The sequence below is a fragment of the Patella vulgata genome, chromosome 3 (genome assembly GCF_932274485.2).
Source record: "Patella vulgata chromosome 3, xgPatVulg1.2, whole genome shotgun sequence".
In the NCBI taxonomy this organism is placed as follows: Eukaryota; Metazoa; Mollusca; class Gastropoda; family Patellidae; genus Patella; species Patella vulgata.
The window spans coordinates 23,136,747-23,163,564 of NC_065881.2; the positions used below are offsets into that span (position 1 = coordinate 23,136,747).

Here is a 26,818-nt window from a genome sequence, read left to right on the forward strand (position 1 = left end):
AATTAAATGAGATTTTTCATTGCTATGTCAAATATGAAAGTGGAATGTTGCGTCAAATAAAGACTTTATAATTTTTCTCAGACTGGTCAAGGGGAAGTAATCAACATTCTAAAATAGAGTTATTCCCCTTAGACTTAAATGAAATAAAAATAAGATAGGCCTGAACATGCCAAAGAAAATCTTGAATAGTTTTTATAAATCTACATCGATGTTGTAATTTTAAACTGCCCAATGAATAACCAATATTGTGGTTTATGTTTTTAAAATGTTTTATTTTATATTGATTTACCTTTTCTGCTGAAGATTTTACTGCGCAGGTGCTTTGTTTGAAAATGGCGGTCTTCGAGATATTTTCTCACCCTGAAGTTCGTCGTTATAAATCAACAGTTTGCTCCAAAGCATCGCTTATTTTACTTTTTATATTTATTTTAACCTTTATACCTCCTTTGTTCGTTGTTTATAGAAGTTATGGTAAGTATTTAATTGTTGTAATTATAGTTAAAACATTGAAAACATATCTTTAAAAATGACATGTTGAAACTCGACAGGTCAGCTCAGGTCAGTTCCTATGAAGCTGAAAATGCAGCATTACCCCCACTAGCTGCAATATAGTAACGCCTTCTGCCTTGTCCACCTCTCCAATTGATTAGGGTTGTCACGATTAATTGGTTTAGTTGTAAGTCGATTCGTTTTATAACTAGTAACTAGTTACTATACTTGTAAAGTTAAACTGTGTGTTTAACGTTACAATTGATACAGTCTAAGACTCCTTACGCAAGTTCAAATAGGTTCAAACGCACAATTGTCAATACATATCATTACAGTTTGTATTGGAATAAGTAATTCTATGACAAATAGTGAAGACTGGACCACTAAAGTAGTTACCGAACAGTTTTTCTTTGTGGTTATGCATTCTACATTTGCATAACGATGTTTCTTGTAATGACGTATTACACAATCCGCCATGACACCAGCCAGTTGAAATTTTGCGTAGCAGTTGGGTTTCATCAAATCATATAATTATGTGGTAAGGCGTCACCTTTATTTCAATAGGAATTGATTTATTATATGTTAAAGTAGCTAAGTCTCTAACTCAATATCATCCAAAATCTTCAACATTAAAAACACGAATCGTGTACCATAATGCGCTTCAGCCCCAGTTGTATCAAGAGACTCGAGGGACGAGGCTAGACACATTGCACCAAATCAAACGGCGTATGTTGACTGGAATAACCAGACGCTAGAAATTTGCACTCGCTTGAGACGACTGGCTTATTTCGCCGAACATAACTGATTTGAAATTGGAGTAAAAACGGAAACCATTGAATGTTAATCAGTTTAAATACATTCATATTACAGTATTATATGCATTGCTACCCACTTTTGTCAATTTTGGGTCAGTTTATGTGTAAATTAAGGGAGCTATAGGCCAGTAACCTTTTTGTAGTGATTTCACTAAAAAACTTGTGCAAAGGAACTCTGTAGGACGAGCCATTACTGTGGCTGGAGTAAGGCGGAAGACATCAGTAGTGGAACCATTTCTAGTTTATACCTACCTACCTATGTCTACCTATGTCTGTTCCAAACGCAGGAGTAAGCTTGCTCCTCTATTTCATCATCTATTCGAGTAATTTGTCTTCTCCCGGTTACTTTTCCATCACTATATGAATATGAGTAGTCGTACATCATGGGGTGGTTATGCCATAGTCGATCTAATCGGTTTCCGAAAGATTTTACGTTTTTGGCAGTGATAACTGATTCTGGTAAGCTGTTCCAGTCTTCTACTACTCTGTTTGTGAAGTAATGTCTACGTATTTCCAGTCTAGATCTATTCTTAACTAATTTCAGTGAATGTCCATGAGTCGTTTCATCCAATTATTTATACTTTAAATTTATACAATTAGCCTACATTACATATATAATGTTTGACTTTTACTGTTTGCTAAACACACGTACTACTGAATTGCTGCCTATTAAAACCATATTGAAGCTAGCTTAATAACTGCTAAGGTTCAGCCTGACATCATGTCAGGCTGAACTGATTTTCGGCCGGACATTTCAGATTTTCAGCCTGACAAATACTTTATAAAGTATATTAAACCAAAAAACTGTTGAAATTTACTATGTTTATATATATTATTATACATACATTTACATTTATTAATAAAATAAATTGATGACTCACATACAACCTGGAGTTTTAAGTTTTTATATGTATATGGAATACAACTTTATAGTTCATATAATAATGTCATTAATCTCTTTGGTGGGGCTGGGGACTAAATCCTAAAAACTCTGATTAAGATTCAAATTTAACTAAAGAATAGACATCTTGAGTTGTCGTAAATGGTTCAGAATCTGCCAAGTCATTTTTGATCCACTTTTCTAGTTCTACGGCTCGTTTTTGTATTTTTCCAACTGGTGACGGCGACGCCCCCCGTTTAGAAGTGTCTTTATGAGAGACATAAGATTAAGACACAGTACCAGTCTTTGAATTTTCTGGAACGGTCCCACTAGCCGGGATATCCGTGTCCGAGGGTTGGGAAAAGTAAGAAGTTATTTTATTCGACATGTTTTCACGGCTCTTCTATTTACATTCACATTGGAAGTGTCCAACAAAGTGAAATATTTTCGTATAAAAAATCTGTCCCTAATTACATCCATAGTCAACTTGGACATTTTCTTGTAAACTAATTTTAAAATATTATTACTTTTATTACTAATGATTTATATAATTACATGTCATGTTAGGTGTGATTTAGAGCTAATCATATACGAAAGTAACGCAAAGCTAGCTACGAGATTCGAATAACCAGTGTAAAAGAGCCGATTCTCAATATTATTCATTATTTTTTCTTCACGTGGCCGAGAGAGATACATGTATAAATAGTAATATTTTTACTATGACTCGGGTCGTTGATATAACCAGCGTAAAAGAGTCGATTCTAAAAATTATTGAAGATTTTATCTGCACGCGGCCGAGATATAAATAGTAACATTTTCACTATGACTCGGGTCATTGATATTTTTGGTTCTGGACTTTCGAGTCTAATAATAAATAGCGATCGACTCAAATATTTTTGACATAATGTTTTACAAAAACACGGTCGGACAATTATGTCCGGACGAAAGGCAATTTGGCCTGTCAAAAGGGGTCAATTCGCCCGGACATTGTCCGTGTCCGGACGCTTATTTCAGCGCTTGACTCAATACAGAAATTCCCAATTTACAGTGGCACAATCTCGATGTCGAATGAAATTCTTCGTCTACCATATTAGGCATGGCTTACTACAAAATGTGTAAAATGCTTGATTTTGGCGTGAAATAGCTGTCGACGGCCACATACACCAATAACAGACATGATAATATCATGGTCATGGACTGTATATTACATGGACTGAATGCATGGCGCACGAAACAGGGAAGTTGGCTAGCCTATGCCTTTTTACGAGCGATAAACTACCAATGTAATTTTAATAAATACCATTTCATAGAGAATAATCGAAAGATTCCTTCAGAAATTCCTGCACTATAAATTAATTTTAAATCCAATTGTAATTTATTATTTAATTCATGACCAGAATGTGATGTTAATGTGTACGAGACAACAAATAAACGAGTTCCCCAACCTGACATTCCCAGTCAAGAGGCTCTTCTACTCGCTCCTTTCGGCATACCTTGCCGCCTTTTTTAAAGACACATGATTTCTTTTTTTATGGTACTGTCTTGTGCGGCTCCTCTTGTTGTTTTTCGTCAATATGATTATCACTATATATGTTAAAATATGTATGGGAATTTTTGTACTAGTGAATTGTAATCTGTTACCAGTATTGGATTTTTAATTAGCAGTTAAAGCTGTAGGGGTAAGTTAGAACTCGGGAATGTCAGCTCAACCGTGTAACTAGATATCAAAACTAATGACTTAGTATATGTTGTTTATTGCCAATTTAAACGATTTAATCCAACATCTCTTTAGCACAAACTCAAAATGGCATCCGATTAATCGGCACCAATATGATTTTTGGCTAGCCGATTAACCGATCCAAAAATTTTGTAATCGTTACAACACTACCACTACAATTGATAATTATTGAGGAATATTATTGCCGGTCCGTGAATATTAAATAATATGGAAAATATCAATTTGGAACGGAAGCTTATTGACCCTATTTTCAGAAGCTGACAGCGACTTATATTCCCTAATTCAAGCCTCTGAAAATCAGTCGTAAAGCAAGTCTTTCCTGCTAATTAAGATATATAATTTCGTATGTGATTTTTTTACTTTATTAGATCTCTTGTTTTATAAATTGTAGCTGTCTATGTAATAAAATCTTATATGAATACAATTGACAGTGTCAATGAAACCGCATTCTACACCTGCAAAATAGTCAAGTCAGGTTCAGAGTGTAATGAAGGCCTTGCAAAAGTTTGTGTTGAAAAGTACAATTTGTATTGGGTTACCAATTACCACACACCCCCTGGCCTTAGGTTTACCCAGAGCATAGAGAGAAGAAACAAGGTATCAGTTTGACATGGTCTTATCACACAGTACTAACTTAGTGCTACCAAATCTAAGCTCCAAAAACATAATTAATTCTCTGCCATTATTTGATGTTGATGTTGATCATTTTATCTTGAAGCTCTTGAATAGTGGTTGGATGATGATACATCTTAAAATTATTGTTTTGTAGGCTTTTGGTTAAAGGAAGCCTATTATAGAGAATTACCTGATGTTACTTTTAAAAGAGATTTAATGTTAGTTTTGGAACTAGAGGGTCAAGGATCTTATGTAACTTACAGTACATATCAGAAATATAATCAACTTCAACAAGATCAGTTACGGGTCCCTGTCATTAAAGTAAGTCTCCATATTCCATGGTTTATAGTCACAACAACCCTATGACAAAATGATCAAAATTGTCTAGTCAAAGTTAGTTTTAATATGAAATAACCTTAGATATTGTCACATTTGGAATACTCGGACAGATAAAGGGGGTGGAGGGAGGTACATGTAGCAGAGTGATCTAATTATCCATTTTAGATCAAATGATCTGTCATTGCTTCAAGCACTGTGGTTTCGACCCCAAGCTCGTTATTGACAAGCGATATACAGTAACCCTCCTAACCTCATTGGTTTTCTACAGGTCCTCCAGTTTCCTCCCACTACTGTTATATAGATGCAAATATGTTAATCCTGAAATGATCATCATTTGTGTCAGTGGACTTTGAATCCCACTTTTCTCTCTCAAGCAGACAAAAGAATATGGTTGTAGAAGAACTTGAATAACACTGTTTGGTGACATTCATTGCGTATTAATATTAAGTTTAGCTCTAATCAAAGTTAAATGTCTCAATATTCAAAGACTTTCAAAGTCAAATGTCTTAATATTTCAAAGTCTTTCAAAAGATTTCACAGAATGTACTGCAATAGTTGATCTGGAGTCAACCAATCCTGATCTGCACATTACAGAATCTGCCCTATCAGGACTAAATACCCATTAAATCTGTAAATGGAAGCGGATGTAAAACCCAAACTAATTAATCAGCAAATTGGTGTGAGATAACTTGTTTAACATGTTCCATTACAGGCAAGAGAAGAAGATGTGAATGGAGATGGAAGAAATGATAAATTATTGTTAGATTTAGAAGTTCCACTTAATTCAGAAAATGTAGTTGGGGTAAAATTATTGTTGATGTTTTATTATAGACTAAAGGTGAGTTTTAGAAGGAAAGGTGTAGCAAAGCAATCAATTGTAAAGACATTTGTAATTACATTGGATGATTCAATCGATAGGGAATAATTCCAGTAGCAGATCTTTAGTATTTAACAACTCTAGCGTTTTCTCATCAATTAGATCCTCACACTAGATAGTTTTGTAACAAAAATGTGTAAGATCAATATTCTTGTAAGAAATGGCGCGAATCAGATCCCACAATAGACATTTTTTGTTACAAATAGGTGTATGCTCAAATTCTTGAACAAAATGATCACAAGCTTGTCAGATGAGTTGATAATCCTCCTTATGATTACTTTGGAACATGGATACAGAGTTGATAATCCTTCTTTATTATGATTACTTTAGGGACATCGACAAAGAGTAATGGGAGAAGACAAGTTGTTCCCATTTGTTGATATTTCCCAAGTTCAGAACCTGAAATACAAATCATTACAACTTGAATTAGATATTCTGTGAACACATGACTGTGTAATTATACAATAATAAAGTTGTTCATTATAAGAACTCTCTGAACATGAGGCTGTTTGATGATACAAGTTCTTTGTATGAAAGTTATTAAATTGAATAACTTGTGCAATCTTTTGTTTTTAAATAGTGACTGATAGGTCGGTCATCTCTCAGTCATTTTCTTATTTAAGTCAAAATGCTTTGTATGTGGGAAGTTTTAAATGTTTTCTTGTTCTCGTGGATCATTTTGATTCCTTGCTTTTAATTCATTTACTGTATTAATCTTTTATTTACATGTATTTATTTTTCAGAAATTTTCCTCATTTTATATGGAATCTTTGGCTTACATAGAGCATGAATCATCGAGACCAGGAGCACAACTTGAGGCTTTTGGAGATCTGAAAGTTCAGCAGAAACAACCTCTAGGACATAAAGGATTGGATGTTAGATACAATGTAAGTTTTACATATCGTCACATATTGAGAAAATAAATTATTAGTTATAATGGTGCAACTGAACATTTTGCGTTCCATTTCATAAATTTATCATTTCATTTTTTGCATTAAAATTTTTTATGCTTTGATTGGTCCATCCACAATTCTTGTAAATGCTTTGCAGGGTATAATTTTAATCTTGTAGGGATTATTCAGCTAGTTCTAAGGGGAGTGATAAGCACTCTACAGGTCAGAAATTCAGACTTGCCCATCAATTTTGTGCAGTTGTTGACACTGGGTCTGAAAACTTTGGAGCACCCTACCTTTAGCCTGCTGGTGGACATTATATTCATTTCATAGCAATGCTATGTCTAAAAAATGCAACAATGTTTAGAGAGAGAGAGAAATGGGGTTTAACGTCCACTCGACACAAACTAGGTCATTTTGGGACTAACATTATGGGTTAATGTTATTTCAGTAATTCGCTTGCACGTAGGGGTCTTTAACAGTGGGAGGAAATCGGAGGACCCGGAGAAAACCCACGAGGCTGGACAGGCGACCCTACAACAATGTTTAGAAAATTTACTTTTATCCATTCTGAATTACCCTTGTATTTTCTATCTTTCAGGAATCTTTAATAGATTCTTCAAGTTCTTACGCTGAAGCTTACCTTTTATCAAACATATTAAAGACATATTCAGATAGAAATGGTAGGTTTAGATGTATTTCTAGTGTCAGCTGTGTGATATTATCTGTTGCAGTATGACAACGCTATTTAAAAAAAATAATAAAGACATGTACTATACGTAAGAGGCTCAATTTGAAGGAATTAATTTCAGGAAAATTGTTGATAATTGATATATAGTTTTATTTTTTTCAAAAAAATATTTTTCTACTGATGGAAAATGCTATTTGTTTCAGTAAGTTTAAGGAATATTTACCCCGGACGATAATTTAAATTCATATTAAAGCCAGATAAAATATATTTAAAAAAAAAAAAAATTAAAATGTTTTTATTTAATTTTTATTTATTTTTCAGTGACGACTAAATTAGATGATCCATATAAATTATGGACGAGTGGAAGAGGTGCAGGAAAACCGTTTAAAATATCTGTGTCTATAAATTATCCAGAAGATGTCTTCTTGTATCCTTTTAATACAAAACAACAATAAATATATACTCTCACATTTTATCACTCCTGTATCTCGGTCAATCCTTCCAGTTGTTCACAAATTGTGAATGAAAGGGGGTTTAACGTCCTAATCTTCAGCTCCATCCAGACTAACAAATACGATTTACATATGTGGATAAAAGTGTCAGGGATGTATAGTTAATAAGCATTGAATTCCCACATTGATTTAAAAGAATTTTCAAGCCTGGCTCGCACTTATGGGGCTTATAAGGATTGTGCAACCTTGAAATTCAGATGTTACGAAAAACCTATGGTTCTGTGGTTCACATTGCTCTGTATGGAATACTAATAAGAGTAGAAAGGAATGCAGCTTTCTACAAAATATTCCTCCCTTGCATTGCTCCAGTAAACATAAGTAACTTTAGTCACAAGATCACCTAGATAAAATGTTGACAAAACATTAAATGACATTCCTATGTATTCCACTCCATATAGTATATTATTATTCCTTAATATCCTTTTAGATATACTCCAGGATTTTGGTACCTGATTAAATGGGGATGGATCCAGTATCTGGCTGTTCTGATTCTCTTTGTTTATATATTTCAACAAGTTAAAATATTTATCTTTCAGAACCAGTTAGTTCTAACTCTAGTTGATCGACCATATAAAGATACTAAGACGTTGTGATTTAAATTGTTTTGTTAAATACATGTATAGGTTTAAATTATTTTAAAAATTTATCTGGCATTTAAAGTTATTTTTGATTTGCCAATAATAACATTTCAAGAATGAAAAATTATAAAATATTTGACTCTACCATCTTAAAATGCTTTTGCCTCGGAATTTATAGGAAGTTTTATCAAGAATGAAGTAATTGAGATAAATTAGAATGGCGTCATGAAGTTATTGAAAACACTGTATTTTAATGTTTTTATTATTATTAGTGATCTTCTGAAATATATTAAATTAATTATATGTTAAGATTTTGTCGGCATCAGCTGATCATGTAAATGCATGTTATTCTTTTGTCTGGGCCACAACCATAGAATCACTATTGAAGGCTTTTGAAGATAATCTAAGTAAATATAAGATTTGACTATAGCTTATGATCTGAGGCGTACTTGGCCCGGGTGAGGGGCACAAAAAATTTGGGTAATCATTGCAATTCAAACAAGATCTCCAAGACTTATATTCCAATCTATAGTACCAATATCTTATCACTTTTTGGTATATTTGACTATACTGTTATCTGGTGATGTCCGAGCAACTCCAACTGTTTCCCCCTTTCTCAAATTCAAAAAGTTCTGTATTCCTATGGTTATCAAATAATCGAGCCATATATATATATATCATAAACCGCCCATCAGTCTGCATTCATCTAGCGTGGCCGTGGGAACTGGTCTTTTATTTTCGTGAATTATATCAAGTCATGTTTTGTCCAATCCAATATCATATCCGTCCCAGAAATAATTTGAATATAGCATAATTATGTATCGATTCACAGTAAATAAACAAATGTTTATTTTTATATTTTATTTTATTTATTTATTATCTATATCAGTTTAAACTGTACATAATATTATATATAATATAATAAACAATTTTTACTTACATTGTATATTCTGTACATATGTATAGCTCAGGGACCCCTTTTTTCACTAAACAGCGTAGTATAAAAATCATACTTTAGTCTACAAATTTTTCAATGACCAATTTATACTCTGTATTTTATGCACCGTTTAGTGAAAAGGGACCTGGTTCAATACATATTTATCTCTAAATCTGAAAACAAGATAAGGTCAACGGATTGTTTGGTGTGACAACAAAGGGTTAATGTATTTTTTTCCAGTGCTATGAATAGCTGTTGGACTACATACTAGATGGATTTGTGTTAACCTGGGCAAATGACCTTATCTGCTTTCAAAATTAGAGATCAAAAGTTATTGAACAGAGCTAGAGAGTATTTTTGACTTGTTTAATCATTTTAGTAATGGGGACTGTCTATAAACCTGTCATCTTCTGGTGCATTTTTCTCTGTGATGACACAAACTAAAACAATATGTCAACAAATTTGTCTATTTCTAATTACTGTTATGTATATCATTAAATAGTCTCTTTATATATACATCGATATGTTTTATTATTATTTCAATTTTTTGTCATTTAATGTAAGGGTACATATAGCATCTTCACAATGTTGAGCAGAAAGGCTGATAGAAAAGACAGGAGTTTAATTTCACGACAGACATATTGCAATAATATCGGAAAGGGTCTTTAGCCAGGGAAGGAAACCAAAGTTTCCAGAGATAATCCAGCGAATATGTTAGACCATTTGACTGTCCAACCCCCAGTCTGATACATAGAAAATTATGTTTCATAAGTGCCATATTATGCAAACTGTTGTAGATGTCCTTTCTATAAATACCATCTGACATTATTACGAAAATAAATGAAGATCAAATATATCATTAATATATCGCTGATTGTCATTGGCTTGTTTATATTCTGTGAAGAGGATGTAGGATATTGTGAAATTTAATTCAGGTCTACATAGATACTGAACTGGTCAGCTAATACAGTCAAGGTATTGGACGTATATATTTTAATTGATATTGTGAAGATGGAATGTAGCACGAAACATTCTCTAGCTGTGGTCAACATTTTATAATTTTCAAAAATGGGGATTATTTAAACAGAAGTCCACACATAAACTGAGAATTATTAAATTCAGTGAAATTTGACTAAATATTAATAACTGTATGCTTGATCTCATAAGATACTAGGTACACCAATGTTTAGTTGGAAAAGTCTCAAGATTTACATATATATATCACCTCCACCACAAAATTTTATAAATGACACATTTGTGTAATGTTGCCTAAGGCAGACTGCATGGATTTTCAGGTTTAAAAATTTTGGTTGTTAATGGGACAAAATGAGCAAGACATAATTAAAACATTTAGATGCCTTATTGCTAGAAAGTTGACTGCTACACAAAATTCTGAGATTTCCTAGCTAGTCAAGCAGATCATTTGGTGGGGGTGCAATCAATAATTTACTTCAGACTACAGTGATTGGGTGAATGTTATAAATAAATGTCAGAATTTGTGACAGCATACACAGAACTGGCTGGGTCAAATTTAAAATCGTATTAATAAAATTGTTGGTTTTAATAAATAATGGAGATAAACTGTCCATAGTACACAGAAAACTACTACTGAAAATGAGCTTGAAGGGGTGAGATACTGTAGTGAAAACCTTAACAAAAGTAATTGAGAAGTAAACAATTTCAAGAGAATATTGGTTACCAGACATCATATAACTTTGGTGTCACTTTCATGTCATTTCTTTAATCAGAATTGTGATGTATTTATAGGGTTAAGTTCATGCATGGTGCGAACACTCTGGTGGTACAAATTTAGAAAATGCTATAGATTGGAATTGATTCAAATTTATCTAAATTAATTTGTACTACAACAGAGTGTTGACACTGTTCATCCAAGCACATTGATCAGTTAGTGTAATTTTGAAGAGATAGTCCTGTGTTGAAGGTAATTGTAATGATAGTCACTTGTTGATATATCCATGACTGTTGATCATGACTTCAGAAAAATTCATTTAGAAAATTACATTTCAATTTTCTTTCTTAATGGCTTAATAATAACAGAAAAATATCAAAATTGTTTAGATTTCAGTCGGAAGCAAGCAAATTGGAATTAAAAAATTCTCAAATATTTAAGTACATTATCTCAGACCACACTTCAACAAAATACGGGTAGTTGTATTACTGGTACATATCGAAGTTCATTGATGTCAATAACATAAATAATAAAAATAAAAAAAATTCTAACAAATTCTTCAATAAATATATATTAATCTATGTTGTTCAAGAGATTTACATCTGTACAACTTTCAACAGCATCCATTACCATAATACTTCCAATCTCAATTGAAAAAAACAATTCTATAGCGTAGTAATTTGTTCAGATATTAAATAGTGCGATCTAATTAATAGCCGGGCCAATTTAAGAATTAACTTTTCGTATCATCAAGAAAAATCTGAAATGACCTCCATATAACACTGATATCATTCTTGTTCTAATCAACATTACTCAAAATCTGTGCAGATTATATGTAAATATACAATTGACTAATAGGGCTTCATTTTTTTGACGAGCGCTTAAGAATTTCAGGCATGAAAAATAGCACATGCTAAAATTTTTGAAGGCATAAATCTTGTCATAAACATTCCAAAATCACTACAATTCCTGATGACAACAGCCATGATGTTTTTTATAGCAGAGTCTCGACCATTTAGTCGCTCAAGTATCAATGAAAAAATATACATTTAATTGACCCGAGAAAAAGTTTTCACAAACCCAGTTCAGCTAGAAAGAATAATCACTTTTTTATTCAATGGGGTACAACTTTTTGCGCAATGACTAAAGAAACATCGTCATTGTATTTATGTACAAGAATTTCTTGGTCGAAGCAATTTGTGAGTATAATACTAGACGATTTCTTAAATTAGCTGAAACAACTTATGTAATTGGCAGATCGGCAAGGACAGTCATGGCTCAAAACCATAACGTCATTCTATTATCAGGCTTAGTGTATTAATAGCAAGTATTTTTATCAGGTGCTGCAGAATGAATTGAAAGCTCTTGCAAAAATATGCAAGTGTGCTTTTTTTCTCACACACTCACTTTTTATAAAAATGAAGCCCTTGACTAAAACTGTTCACCAATGTAATGGTTAAAATCAGTTTAAAATTTGTCTTTGATCCCAATTCATTCTACTTTCACTTTAGCTTGAGCCAACTTTGGTAGATCTACGAAATCCTGGCCGTAAACAAACATGGCAACTAAAGAGAAAATTGCTGAACCTCCCCAAAATGCAAGATACATTAACTGTTCACTAAAATGTTCTGAAAAAGAGAAGAAATAAATAACAGTTTGAATTCTTTAAAATGGAAATCATTTTTACAAGCATCATCTAGAAAATTTATCAAAGAACTCTGTCCCCCTTCAAAATATATTATTTTCCACAAACAACCTATATTTTGGACTCTCAGTTGGAAGACCAGTAAATATGGTTAGCATTTAAACAGTATAAATATATTTGACAAAAACTTACCACTAGGCAGGAGTATACAGATCAGACACATTGCCATGGCAACCAAACAAATTATAGGTAGCTGCAACAGACAAATTAGAAATTAGAGAAAACATAAGGTTTAACATTAGACGATCATGTAGAAAGAAATTGTGCCCTCTAAAAATAACCAATATACTGAGTTGACAAGGCCGTAAGCCCAATTTCCTTCCTTTGGCCAGTAATGCTTTCACCCCTTTTTATGTTGTCCTTATAGAAAACTATTGACACTGCTTCACTAGATACAAATGTGACCCTTCAACTTAGCATATGCATAAATCAGTAGACAAGTTGATTGTTGCCCAGGTGGCTCGATGAGTATGTCCATTTATTAACCTACACCAAGTGCAGAAAATTAAGACATTAAAGCTATTTTAATTTCATTTTATCAGTTCGTTCCTATAGGAAAGAATAGTATAGGCATAAGATTAATAGCTTGTCAGCACAATACTTTGGTCACGGACAGTTATTTTCATCAAATTCCAACTGTCAAGGGTTCTTTTACGTGCACAATTGACACAATTGCTAGCCCTGCAGACTCCACCCCTGACAAGTAGAAAGAAGGTTTGAGAAAGTCCTTGGTTTTTCTCAGCTTACACTGGGATATGCCAGTTTGCTGTTAGTGGGCAAGCAGTCTTAACATTCGGTTCCGATTCATCGGGGCACCAGTTTGTTGATATGTAATTAATTTAATTCAATATTTAATCACATCAGAAAGATTTTATATTTGTTATTACTTACAGAAATAACTTTCCAATCTCTTTCACCTCTGAGTGGTGAATTTTGTGTTATTCCTTCGTTTTCTTCTACAATATAGTTTCCTAGAAACAGATCTATGGCATCCTGAAACACACATTATATAAATATCTTGAATTTCCTTTACACCTTCTACGTTACACAAGTTAAATAGTATTTACTTGTAAAATCAAACATCACTCTTTTTAAAATCATTGATACTTTAATCATTTTTAATGCAAAGAAAATTCACGAAATATAGCACAATTTGGAAAAGCATTCTTCATTTCTGGTTACCTGTCTGAATCCATCAGCAAAATTATTTTTGAAATATCTAACTGCTGAATTCCATCCATCCATTACAAGACCCATTTTGGTTCGTTTCCCCGTTCTGTAATACAATACGAGAGATAAGCAGACTATAACTTGCAAACAACAATATATTGAAAGTTGTAATTTCTTATAGGAATATCAGTCCAAAAATGGTTCAATTCCATTCAGTATTTACAAAGTTATGACAAATCGAAAATTCCATCGATCGACATGTATACAGCTCCAACAAGAATATCGCCATCTTTATTTGCCATGAACCAAATTGATGTGCCGGATTTAAACCCGATTGAATCCAAGCTAGGTGATTATTCAGCATTGGTATTTTGATTTTTTATTAAATGTTAAATAATCAATCATTAGCCGTGAGAAATTTGATTTTTTCCAAAAAATGCAAATCATGCTTTACTTTAATGCACCTCAATACAATAAATTACTCTTTGATTATAAAGCAAAATTTAAACAAGACTTACCTTGTAAAATCTGTTTTTAGCGCTCCTGTACCAGCATACTGTTTTGCTAAATAATCAGCATTATCTGCCCATACTGTAAAGGAAAACGTATTTTGTTAAATAATACGAAATTTGAATGAAAACACTAAAAAATCATCTTTGTATTTTGTATGTTTCTTTTTAATACTAACAGCTTTGAATGCTACCCAAGCATGTATTCTTGGGATATCATTAAGTTTTAAACAGACTCTGAAATATTCATAATTATTTATCCTATCCTATGGTTCTAACTGAAAAACTGCAAATATTTTTACAGATGAATCATAGCTGAATACATATAAACAGCCTTTTAAACTTACAATTTTTAAAAATCAAATCAAAACTGCACCCAATTTCAATTTTTTCGCCAACTGCTAAAATTCCTAATCTCTGTAATTGCTCTTGTAAAATTTCTCTAGCTAACATACTCTGTACAACATTGGTTCTATCTAAACAATCCATACAGTTAGTTCGAAACACACCCTCTTGTTGACAAGCTATTTTACCATCTTTCTGTACCATAAAATAACTACAAAATATCAAAAAAAACCCACCCATAAATAATTCACAAATTCTAGCTTAACTTTCCAGGGGTATTTCACATACAGTTTTGTTGATTATTTATACCACACTATAATGGTCTAGTCCATGTCAGGATACTGATATTCAAAACAACTGGGGAATAACACATATATAATTTCCTTAAATGACATTTAGAAGTAGAGGAATAATATTCATAATAACACAACTTTATGGATTTACTACTTCTTGGTTTATTACATGCAACGTTTCAATACTCTTACAGGTATCTTTATCAAGCAATGATCAATAATGAATAACAACCTACATTTATAGTACATTCATGTGCTGAATAGTAAGGTAAGAGAAATATAATATTTCATTTGCATTTTAACCTTTTATTTTATCATACCACAATAGATGCTGCATAGTAAGGGGAGTCATTTGCCAAAGGTAGTGTGGCCTGCAAGGGAAGATAACTCTACTTTGAAGAATGTCCCATGACCAGTGGGAACAAATCACGAAAAATCTTTAAGGTTCTTCTCAGCCCACACTGGGATGAAATCTGGGACAATGTAGTTGAGAGTCTAGTATCATAACTATTTGTTAATAACTCCTCCTTACAACGTTTAGAACACTATTTTATATTTAGAAAAGACAATTTCTCCAACTGGACATTACTTGGGTAGAAAATACAAATAAGTTAGTCAATCAGCAATCTTACCCAAACTGTCTTCTTTCATTCTCTAATCTATCTATTAATATAGAAAGTCGATCCCATCGCATTTTTTTGCACTGATTGTGAAAATCGAATGCCTCATATCTGTAAGAAGCAAAAAGGATGTTTATAAACATTTCGAAGAGCAATGGATTCACCATTTTGAATTATTAATACTTGAAATATTTAAAAAAAAATCTTCATCTTTTCAATTACAGGTGATCAAGTTACAAAAATAATTGACCAACTACCTGATAGAATCATTTTGAGAATTGACAACTGTTTGTGAAAAAGCTTTCTCCATTAAATGTTCATAACCAGATTGATTGATCTGAAAGAAGCATGTCATATTTAGAGTTAATGTGAAAAAACATATAAAGTGTTTCTAACAGATGTCAAATAAATGTAGTAAAGCATAACACAGTTGTACAGAGAGAGAGAGAGAGAGAGAGAGAGAGATATCAGGTTATGCAATGTATGGTATGGGGTTTAAAGTCTTGTCAATGGTAATTTTGAGACTAACATAATATGGTAAATTTCATTTTTATTGTAACATGTCAAATGTGAGAGGACATGTTTTGACAGCATAGTGGTGAGAGAGAGAGAAATGGGGTTTAACGTCCACTCGACACAAACTAGGTCATTTCGGGACTAACATATGGTTCAATTTTATTTCAATAATTCGCTTGTGCGTAGGGATGTTTAGCAGTGGGAGGAAACCGGAGGACCCGGAGAAAACCCACGAGGTTGGACGGATTCAAAATCACACCAGTTGACTCAATGACAGGCTTTATGATACAGCGCGCATGTGCTAACCATTCGGCATTCCACCCCCCCACCCCCAGTTGTACAGTAATGTAACTGATTAAATTACAAGTTCTTGAATTAATTTTTTATTACCCCCAGTTTATTTCTACATAAAAATAGATACAATAAAATATGTTGCTATAACTTTTACTTGACTTATTGTAGTATAATATCTTATTCTTTATTAAATTCACTATACTTACCAAGTTAATTATAACTTGTTTACCATAATTATATACTTGATCATCAAAATGTCGTTGAAAACCATCCATCTACCATACCAAAACCAGAAAAGAAATGACAACTGATCATATATTTTAAGAGAAAAAATCTAAAACCAACAAGGGGTGCATACATATCCATAAGCCACTCAAATACTTTAGTGGTTTTGAGAGAGTCAAATGTTAGTGGAAATAACATTACTGTAATTAGATTGGTTATTGGATTTTCAATTTTCAAAATCACAAGGCTGGTCATGCACATATATTTGAAAACTCAAAAATAAATCAGAATTGTTAGATTTATAAAAATTTGGAACTTAAAAAAAAAAACAAAAAAACTTTTAAGTAGGTCTCAAATTCCATACATAGCCATTATTCTGGCATGCTGGGAGTAGTTAGGACTTTAGTTATATTTCCGATTTTATTCTCAGTAACAATATTATATTTCTCTACATTTTCTATTAATCTTATCCCATACATGTATTTACTTATCTGTACTACTGGTAAGTTTTTCAATAACGTCATCAACTAGCCTTTTCTCAGAACAATCAAATCAAATCAAAATTGTAACCAGATATTTGTTTGTGTGTCAACTTTACTTGTTTTGGACTTACATGGTTTGAGGTACTGCTAATAGATGGAAGTGGCATTCTTTTTAAATTTGGTCGTTGAAACCAGAATAATGGAATGGAACCTCTAGTCTGAAATAGAAATCATATGAACCATTCAACAAGAAAACAAAAGGAAAGAAAGAATAATGGGATTTCTAATGCCTTAGCGTTTCAATTTGAGACTACCATAATGTAATTATTAAAGATACATTATGGGAGATTCGATAACGAGTTGGCAGTTCTCGCTATAATAGTTAAAAACTAGATAATGTAACGGCAATTTGCTGAAAAATTCAGTAAAATTGATCCACTATGAACCGAGAAATAAGCGATCAAAAGTTCTGCATAGCCTCGGTCATCATTACTAAGTCGGTACGACAAAAATCATAGTCTCGATTATCCATTTAATCCTTAAATCGAGAAGGAAAGTTATGCAGCAAATCGGATCATAATCCAATAATTATCGCAGGCTAGCGTTGACATCGTCGTCGAGAGTTGATTATAGTCTGGATACGTTAATTAATGTCTAATTAATAGTTTATATAACATTTCAGGCCTAAAGAAAGACCTACAATAGGCAGATTTAGCTCTTGCATAATGTAATTATAAATAATTGATTAAATAAAAGACCTGCTTGATTCACTATCTTACAGCACTGACAGTTGTAACAAATTGATCAGGGAGGAGGACAGCCCAATGCCTGTGCTCTCTGCAGAATTAGGGAAGAGAGAGAAATGGGGTTTAACGTCCACTCGACACAAACTAGGTCATTTTGGGACAAACATATGGTTTAATAATTCACTTGAACATAGGTGTCTTTAACAGTAGGAGAAAACCGGAGGACCCGGAGAAAACCCAAGAATTTGGACAGACAACCCTACTCCTTGTCACATACAATCAACCACATCACTTGACTCAATGACAGACCACCTGATACAACGTGCATGCGTTAACCATTCGGCCACCCAACCCCTGTCCCATTTGCAGCACTAGGAGTGGAAAAGGTGACAAAGCTCAAACATAATATGAGTTTCAACAGAATTTATCTCCAAGTCAAATAACAGCAATGTCTTTTTACTGTGCTTGACAAGACAATCTAGTCAGATCATAAACTTACTTGTACAAAGGAACATCTCTGTCCATCATATAAAACCAACTGTTCTGTTTCTACGAAGTTAGCTACCTGTCCTTGTTGATCTAACCCTCTCATATAAAACCTGGTCCCTGCTCGATATATACATCTTCTAGATATTACTATATAATCAAACCTTTTATTATTTAATTCACAGGATTTAATACTTATAACTAGCATTGAGTTAAAGTTATAACATTAAAAACATTTAATATTTTAAATATATTTAAACAGGTTAGGAGCTAACCAGATTATAATAAAAAATACATTTAAAGGAGCTAAGTCGCTAATATTTGGAATCTAGAAATTGACACAAATGAGTCGCAACATATATAATAATATAATATGAATGTATATAAACTGTTTTACATTCAATCACTTCTGTTTTTACTGTAATTTCTAATCAGTAAAATTCGGCGAAATATGCCAGAAGTCTCAATCGAATGGCAATCTCTAGCATCTTGTTATTCCAGTCTACACCAATAGTATTTATTGCGCATACTCTCCAGACAAGAATATTGCGTCATCCTTTGACATGACTTGTGGAATATGTCTAGCCTTGTTCTTCGAGTCCCTTGTTACACATGATGCTGAAACGCATTATGGTACACGATTCGTGTACCAATGGTAAAATGTTTATTTTGTATTAAATATTGGATATCAAAAGCCCATCTTTTCCCGGTAAGATCACAACATCAATGTTGATTTAAATTGAAAAATAATTTGTGTTTTCAATGTCGAAGACTTTGGATGATATTAAGTTAGAGACTTAGCTACTTTAAATCGGTAATGAGATAACCAGGTTATAACATCAAAATATATTTAAACAGGTAACAAGATAACTAGGTTATAATATTAAATATATTTAAACAGAGATAACCAGGTTATAATATTAGGTAACACAGTAAAAGATTAAAATATTAAATATATTTAAACAGGTGTGAATATCAAGCTAAGATTCCTCAATTATAAATAATAAGATGACTAGTCATCAACATCCTGCGTCCTTGTACTTGTTTAGAACTAGGCATAAGGAAAAACAACTTCTTTATGTGACTGGTAATCAATATATCAGATTAATCTCATATTCCAGCACATGGAATAACAATGGGACTAGTCAGAAGATTCATACTCTGATCATAGTAGCTCGTCAAGGTTTGTACAAAATCAATCAGCTGCTGTATGTTAAACAATAAGCTTATACATCAGAAAATACAATACTATAATAGGTTGATGTCTGTACAAAGTTTCAAAAATATACTCGGGATGGAAGGATGGACATCAGAAAATAAAACAATGGGTTGATGAATTTAAAAGTGTTAAAAGGATATCTTGAACAGTTTTTGATATTATAAAATAATAATTATATACCAAAATGTAAAAATCATTAAATCGGGAACAACTGCTATAATAGGTTGATGTTTGTACAAAGTTTCATGAAGATATCATGAATGGTTTATGAGATACGCTCTGGAAAAAACATTGTATACGAAAAACTAAGTGAAATTTGTTTCCATGAAAACACAAAAACTATAAATCCAAGAAATTCATCATTAGCAAAAGGCACACCTACTGTTATAGGTTGATGCATGTACAAAGTTTCATAAAGATATCTTTATCGATTTATGAGATATGCTCCGGAAGTTTCATAAAGATATAAAGATATGCTCATGTGCACCAAAAACTAAGTCAAATTTGTTTCCATGGAAACACAAACAATATAAATCCAAGAAATTTCTAAATAGCAAAAGGCACAACTACTGTAAAAGGTTGATGTGTGTACAAAGTTTCATAAGATATCTTGAACGGTTTATGAGATATGATCCGGAAACTAAATTGGGACGGACACACAGACAGACACACAGACAGACAGACAGACCCCATTTCAATATCCCTCCTTAGCTTCATTCAGCATGGGATAATAAACAAAGGATACATCCATGTAATATAGGTAAACAATATCTGGATAATTCTGGTTGTTGTGCTAATTCTCTTAATATATGGCCATTCCATACAAATCTTTGGTCTGCCTAAAAAATGTAAAAATCATGTCAGGAGGCCTACGTTTAAATCAGATCATAGTAAATTTTAAAAATGTGCTCCATTCTATATATATTTGGTTTTATATTTTTTTTTTTATCTTTGGTAGATACCATTAAGGAAATGTCTCTTCCTCACACAATACCTGTATCTTATCAAAAATTGAAAATATATTAATTAAAGGGACAATAACACTCTTGCTGGCTTGACCGCTCCAGAAAATAAAAAATAGCCTTATTCTAAGTACTAGATGTGTAAGTGCCCTACCTGTTGTGTAAATTATCCATTAAATCCTATTTTACTTGTCCAGAGGGTTCAAAAATATTTTCAAATCCAAGTCACATTTGAAAAGCTTTACGTCAGGCTTTTCAAATCATTTAGTTGAATCTTTCCAATTTTTTAAATTAGGTGTGTTAAGATGAAATTTGTATCATAAATAAATTGGAATGTTGTAAAATAGTACAATTTGTTGACTAGAATAAAGATTGGGATATATTATTCAGTTACAACAAGAGTGGTATTGAGCCTTTAAAAATAGAAGAGATCTATATAAACATCAATAGTGTATATATATTATACTTACCCTTTCTAATAATCCCATAGAAGTAAAATCTGGACTAGTATTATATAAGCGTTGTGAGGAATGAGTTAAATCAAACGATGATGAAAAATAATAATATTCTGTTTTTAAAACTGACTCCACCATAGAAATATACAATTTATTATCAGCTATCTGTAAAACAATAAAACCACATTTTATGGTAAATTTTTGAAGCATACATTTTCATATACTTAGTATCTTTGAGCATTTTCTTTTGAGAAGAACAGAAAGTCCATGAGAAAAGATCACATACAATGCACATTAGACATGGAACATATTTTCACTATCGTGATATCCATGTAATTTTATTTAGACTACCATTTAAAAAGTGAAGGTAGCCTACTAATTTATCAATAATAGCTTAACGAAAACATTATATCTTTATTATCAAAATTCTAATTTTCAAACAATTTTCCAACTATTTTTGATGAACTAGAGTTACCTGTCCCTCTGTAAGATGTGTTGTAGATCGTTTGTAAGAATGCATCTCTGTATCTAAGATCTGCCATATTGTATTACCATTGATTTCTCCAACTTTCTTCTTCTTAGTTATCACAACCAAATATGGACCTGAAAACATATATTCAAATAATTATAAATAAGACATACCGGTACATTGAAATTGACTTAAAATCCTTTAAAATTTACAAATACTTAAAAACAAAGTATTACTTATCAATAAGTGTGCTTTCAAATCTTTTTTTTTAAAACAAGAAAAACCTTGTACAAACAAACATTACATTGGTCTGCAGAAAGTCTTAGATTTCTTTTTGGGACATACACTTCAAAGTTCAAGAAAATGAGGTGAGGGCCAGGTCACTTTTATCCATTTATAAGTCAGAAGCGAATAAAAAGGAATCCTTCAGGATGACCCAGATAAAGAGAGAAAATTACAAGACAAAATAAGCTTAAAGTTATGCTCATAATCACATACAGATATTTACTCTGACAAGCGAATCAAATTACCCTTCAACTAACCTGCTATCAGCCGAATAATTCCTAAAATTCCATAAATGGTTCTTGTAATTGCTGATGCTGGTATTTGTCCTTTGTTGCCTGAAAAAATTTATATTTCTAGTCAGTGTGGAACAATAAGCTTACAAGTTACATAAAATCTATAAATGTTACCAAAACTAACAAGTAACAGAGACTAAAATTTATCTGTGCAATGGAATAATTAGTGCACAACGTTTTGACTAGGATTTTTACATCTAATAGGCTTTATTAAACAAATGGTCGAAGTTCACAAAGAAAATGCTAATGAGTTTTAAGTTTTATATCAATGCTGTTGTTTGGACTGGGAGGAATGATGACTTATGTGTTCTACCAAATAATGGTTTGAATCAGTTTGAAGTGAATTAAACTATAATAAGGTCCAAGACAAGTAAGACAGTTTGATTCCTCTTACCCTGTAAAGCTATTTCTTGTGAAACTCGATCAATGACAAGTAGTTCATTATTACTACTATCAACTGGCTCTACAATAAACTTGTCTGATGTAATGTGACTGAAAATAGACCATAAATATTAGCATATAAATACAAAATACACCTTTAGTTTACCAACTGCTACAAACTGGTAATAAGGTTGGCCTATAATGTTTGAGGCTAGATACCCAAAATTAGTCTACCACTTACACTGCTAGCAAAATTATTCTGATTTATTTTCTATTGGTATAATCTATAAAAGTCTTTTTATGATGTATGTCCCTGCTAGGAAACATTTGTCCCTTTTTTGGGGAGAGTCACTGCCTCTGTATGTTCTTTAGAAGAAGTAATCTTAAGGTTATTTACAGTCATGGGATCACAGGATTCAGTGCCGTTAAACAATGTGCATTGCTACAGCAAACACATTAAAGTAGAAATCACTTCGAGACAAGCCACTGAAGCGTGCGCATTCGCCGTGTCGAGTCCAAATTTCTGTAGAGAACATTTTCACTCCACGGGTCACCCCACCTTTAAAACAAGATTGTTAGGCCTAATAGTAATACATTTAGTTGGTTTTAAACACACGAAGCAGGCATATTTAGACTGTTTTTTTCTGAGGGGTAGTAGGGTCTACATACTAGTTCATCACGTGACCTATGTCGAGTCGAATGCTGGATAGGGAGATTTGTCTTGTGTGGAGAATCCGAATGTACAGATTACTGTCAATCCACAGTGCCCACATCTGTCATGGCCTCAGTGGAAATTTAATATCTTTTTGTGAACTAAAAATCGGGGACTTCTCATAAGATTTAATAACTTTTGTTAAAATAGTCATATTGCCAAGAAGAATTATTTAGTATCGATCATACGACGGCCGAAGTCAAAAATAAAGATCAACAACAAATCACATCACAACCAATCTAATCTATACTTTTATGCTTGATAACGATGGAAGTTTTTAATGCACGTTCACTAATTTTTGACGGTGTATACAAATGGGTGTAGAGGTTCTATGTGGCATATAATTGTTTAATAATACGATTTTAAAATCTATTAAATCATTTAATTAACGCCCACTTACAGTTTTAAGGTTTCGTAGACAGCCATTTTAGATGACGTGTACGCCAAATATGATATTAAAATCAGAAGAGCCAAATAAGGGAGGTAATCGATTTTTGGAGATCCCTGGATCAGACCATTGCTAATATTATTTTATGGGGCACAAAAGAAATATTTGAAATTCAGATTGTTTTATGATGTAAACAGTCAACTTCCCCTAGACGCTTAGTTACAGTATAACCCGTACAATTATTATCAAATAATTGGTAACTGCAACCGAAAGTAGATCGATACATTTTAGGTCCTGTCCATCTAGATAGGAAAACTTGAGGGGGTGGGGAGGGGTGTGCTCGATTGTCAGTCCGGAATGCCCCGATTTGACCGAATTGCAACCAAGTGATATGGAATTCAGCCCAGTCACAGTTCTGCCAGTCCCAACAGCTGAGGTGGTGTGAGTAGAATCGTGAAGTATTTTAAGTAACATAATATATCTGTTTCAGCTGTCATGATTGGTTGAGATATTTTTTTATGCAGTCGGCACATGCGTTGTACTCCGAAATTCTCCTTTTCACTCGCCTGAGGGGGTATATAACTCCAATAGGATTCCTCCTTGTGTCCCTATGATAAAAAAAACAAAACACAATTCGTTTCTATCGTGTCCATAGGCATTAAAATTTTGCATTATGTAAGTTCTTTGCTAAAATCGTTAACATTTAGATAATGCATAAGAATTATTGAAAATTTCAGTCAAATTACTTCATTCTGAACGAAGTTATGACGGTTAGAAGAATAGCGTAGTCTCGATTATTCATTTTCAAAATTAAATTATTAAATGGCGATCGTGTTTTAATCCGTTCAAAATCACAGCCATCCGATGGTCAACAGATTTGATTACGGGGTTTGTCATGTGAGTAAATGTCTAATTAATAAAATTTGAGACCAAAAGAAAGATCTGCAATAGGCGGATTTAGATTTGTGTCTTGTCCGTAGATTTGTCTTGTATATTTGTGTGTGTGTATGGTGCATTTTATTATATCTTTAATTATTGGATTCACACATTGTATACAAGTGCACTCAAATAATGTGGCGTTTCTTTTTCTGTTTTTGGCCACGAAATGGTGTATCGGTTTGGTAGTGTGGGAAATTCTGCTGTAAATGTTACTCAGGACCCACACCCCTGTAATTCCTCTGCCACCCGTGATCTATTGGCCGACCACAAGCCGTTTAAAGTAGAACCTCTTCAGAGGGGAGGGCGTACTAACTAAAAAGTTGTTATGTTATGTTCTGCTCTCTCTCTCTCTCTTCGAACAAACGGAACAAAACTGTATAAAACTATCATGTTTTATTTTGCATTCAAACATATATACAGGTAAGTTTTGATGGCCTTGGAAAGCTCTTTTATATTATTAATAAAGAGGTGAACTATCCCAGTTCAAGCCGTTCTGTGATCTGTTCTGTTTCTGTGTAATAGCTAAAAGCTATAATATTTAACTACTTAGATAAGAAGGAAATACGCAACGTGTGTGTGTGTGTGTGTGTGACACAAACTATGCTGTTTGAATTTCGACACGGTTCTCTCTTTCGACAAAATGATCAATTTACAAAAAACGAACAGGCGAAATAAGGTGACGACAGTATACGTCCAAAGAGAACTATCAGACTGGTCGGTAGAAAACATGCGTACCCGAGACATACACTGCGAGTATAAAATGCCCGGTCTAACCCGCTTAATGTGGAGAGTCTCCATTTGATCAAAAGTAAAGTAATTACAAACTAAGTCATTTCAATAATTCGCTTGCTCGTAGGGGTCTTTAGCAGTGGGAGAAAACCGGAGGACCCGGAGAAAACCCACGAGGTTAGACAGGCGACCCTATTCCTTGTCACGTACAACTGGGGAACCGAAACTACGCCAGTTGACTCAATGAAGGACCTTATGATACAGCGTGCACGTGCTAATTCGGCCATCCAACCCCCTCATGCTGACTTATTTCCCCTTTAAGCAATTATTTCAAGAACTTTGCCCTGTTTGAATTTCGATATGGTTCTCTCTTACGACAAAATGATCAATTTGCAAAAAACGAACCGGCGAAACAAGGTGACGACAGTATACGTCCAAATTGAAGAGAACTATTAGATTGGTCGTTAGAAAACATGCGTACCCGAAACATACACTGCGAGTATAAAATGCCCGGTCTAACCCGTTTGCTGTGAAAAGTCTCCATTTGATCAAAAGTAAAGTAATTATAGAAATATAAAATTTAAAAGAAATCACAACAAATATTTAACTAAGTTTAACCCTGTACTGGCAGACTGCAAGGATTTCGGGTGCGTATTTGGAGGTCGCCATAAATTCCCTCTTTTACCAGACACAACCAATAAATGACGCGATCAATCAAGCAATACCAACTATGGGGTTTAAACATCCCCGAATACCATATATTTGGGGCATTGACAGCTCACAAAGTCAGCTTTTGTCTCCATGGCAAATTACACCATAAATTATAAACATTAGGCTATCTGTAATATCTGGCAATACAACTTTTATATCGTCTACCCACCGTAACATTACTATCTTACTGCATGGCATTGACGACACAGAGATGTCACTAGATATTTTAAAAAATCTCCATTCGTATTTCGAAATCACCAGATAAGGTTTCACTGACAATCATAGCACCACAGTTCAAAATATGGGCAACGAAGTACACTGTAATTATATTTTCACTTTTACATTGCTATATTTGTAAAATGCAAATACATGTATCTATATATCTGGGCCCTTATTCACGAAAACTTAAACTAAGATACAATCGAAATTTTAAGAAATACTGCAATTCGATTGGCTGACCAATATGCAAATTGGATATATGCAAATTGATTTTACTGGTCAGCCAATCAAATTGCAGTATTTCTTAAAATTTCGATTGTATCATAGTTTAAGTTTTCGTGAATAAGGGCCCCGATTTAAAATAGGTTATGTCTGTTCCCCAATACCTATTCAGATACAAATCTGAATTAATTTGTTTTATTAAAAACTTTATCTCTTTAATGATATTGATGTAACCTCTTTCTATGATCTCATAATTTTGATATATCAATTTATAAAAAAATATTTTCAGTCCAGTGGAGAAAAAACGACAGTAAAGTCTATAAGGGGAGATAACCTCTGAAGCACAAAGTTAAATAAAAGCCAAACCCCAGTTTAAGCCTTGACATGGA

General features: G+C 33.0%; 2 protein-coding genes across 2 annotated transcripts; one reads left to right on the forward strand and one right to left on the reverse strand.

Annotated features, from left to right (window-relative positions):
- Nucleotides 1-133: 133 nt before the first annotated feature.
- Nucleotides 134-9,884, forward strand: LOC126815769 (transmembrane protein 231). The gene is made up of 7 exons (XM_050541695.2): nucleotides 134-471; nucleotides 4,692-4,858; nucleotides 5,589-5,714; nucleotides 6,497-6,640; nucleotides 7,248-7,329; nucleotides 7,659-7,764; nucleotides 8,277-9,884. The coding sequence occupies exons 1-7, from the start codon at nucleotides 333-335 to the stop codon at nucleotides 8,440-8,442; spliced, it is 930 nt and encodes a 309-aa protein (XP_050397652.1). The 5' UTR covers nucleotides 134-332; the 3' UTR covers nucleotides 8,443-9,884.
- Nucleotides 9,274-23,705, reverse strand: LOC126815763 (phosphatidylinositol-3-phosphatase SAC1). The gene is made up of 17 exons (XM_050541675.1): nucleotides 23,622-23,705; nucleotides 22,523-22,620; nucleotides 22,093-22,170; nucleotides 21,557-21,684; nucleotides 21,097-21,246; nucleotides 20,410-20,503; nucleotides 18,459-18,646; nucleotides 17,345-17,431; nucleotides 16,713-16,781; nucleotides 15,954-16,033; nucleotides 15,709-15,807; nucleotides 14,786-14,994; nucleotides 14,448-14,520; nucleotides 13,942-14,035; nucleotides 13,651-13,752; nucleotides 12,892-12,952; nucleotides 9,274-12,682 (listed from the first exon to the last, which is right to left on the reverse strand). Exons 1-17 carry the CDS (start codon nucleotides 23,645-23,647, stop codon nucleotides 12,546-12,548), a joined length of 1,773 nt encoding a protein of 590 aa, XP_050397632.1. The 5' UTR covers nucleotides 23,648-23,705; the 3' UTR covers nucleotides 9,274-12,545.
- Between the last annotated feature and the right edge of the window lie 3,113 nt (nucleotides 23,706-26,818).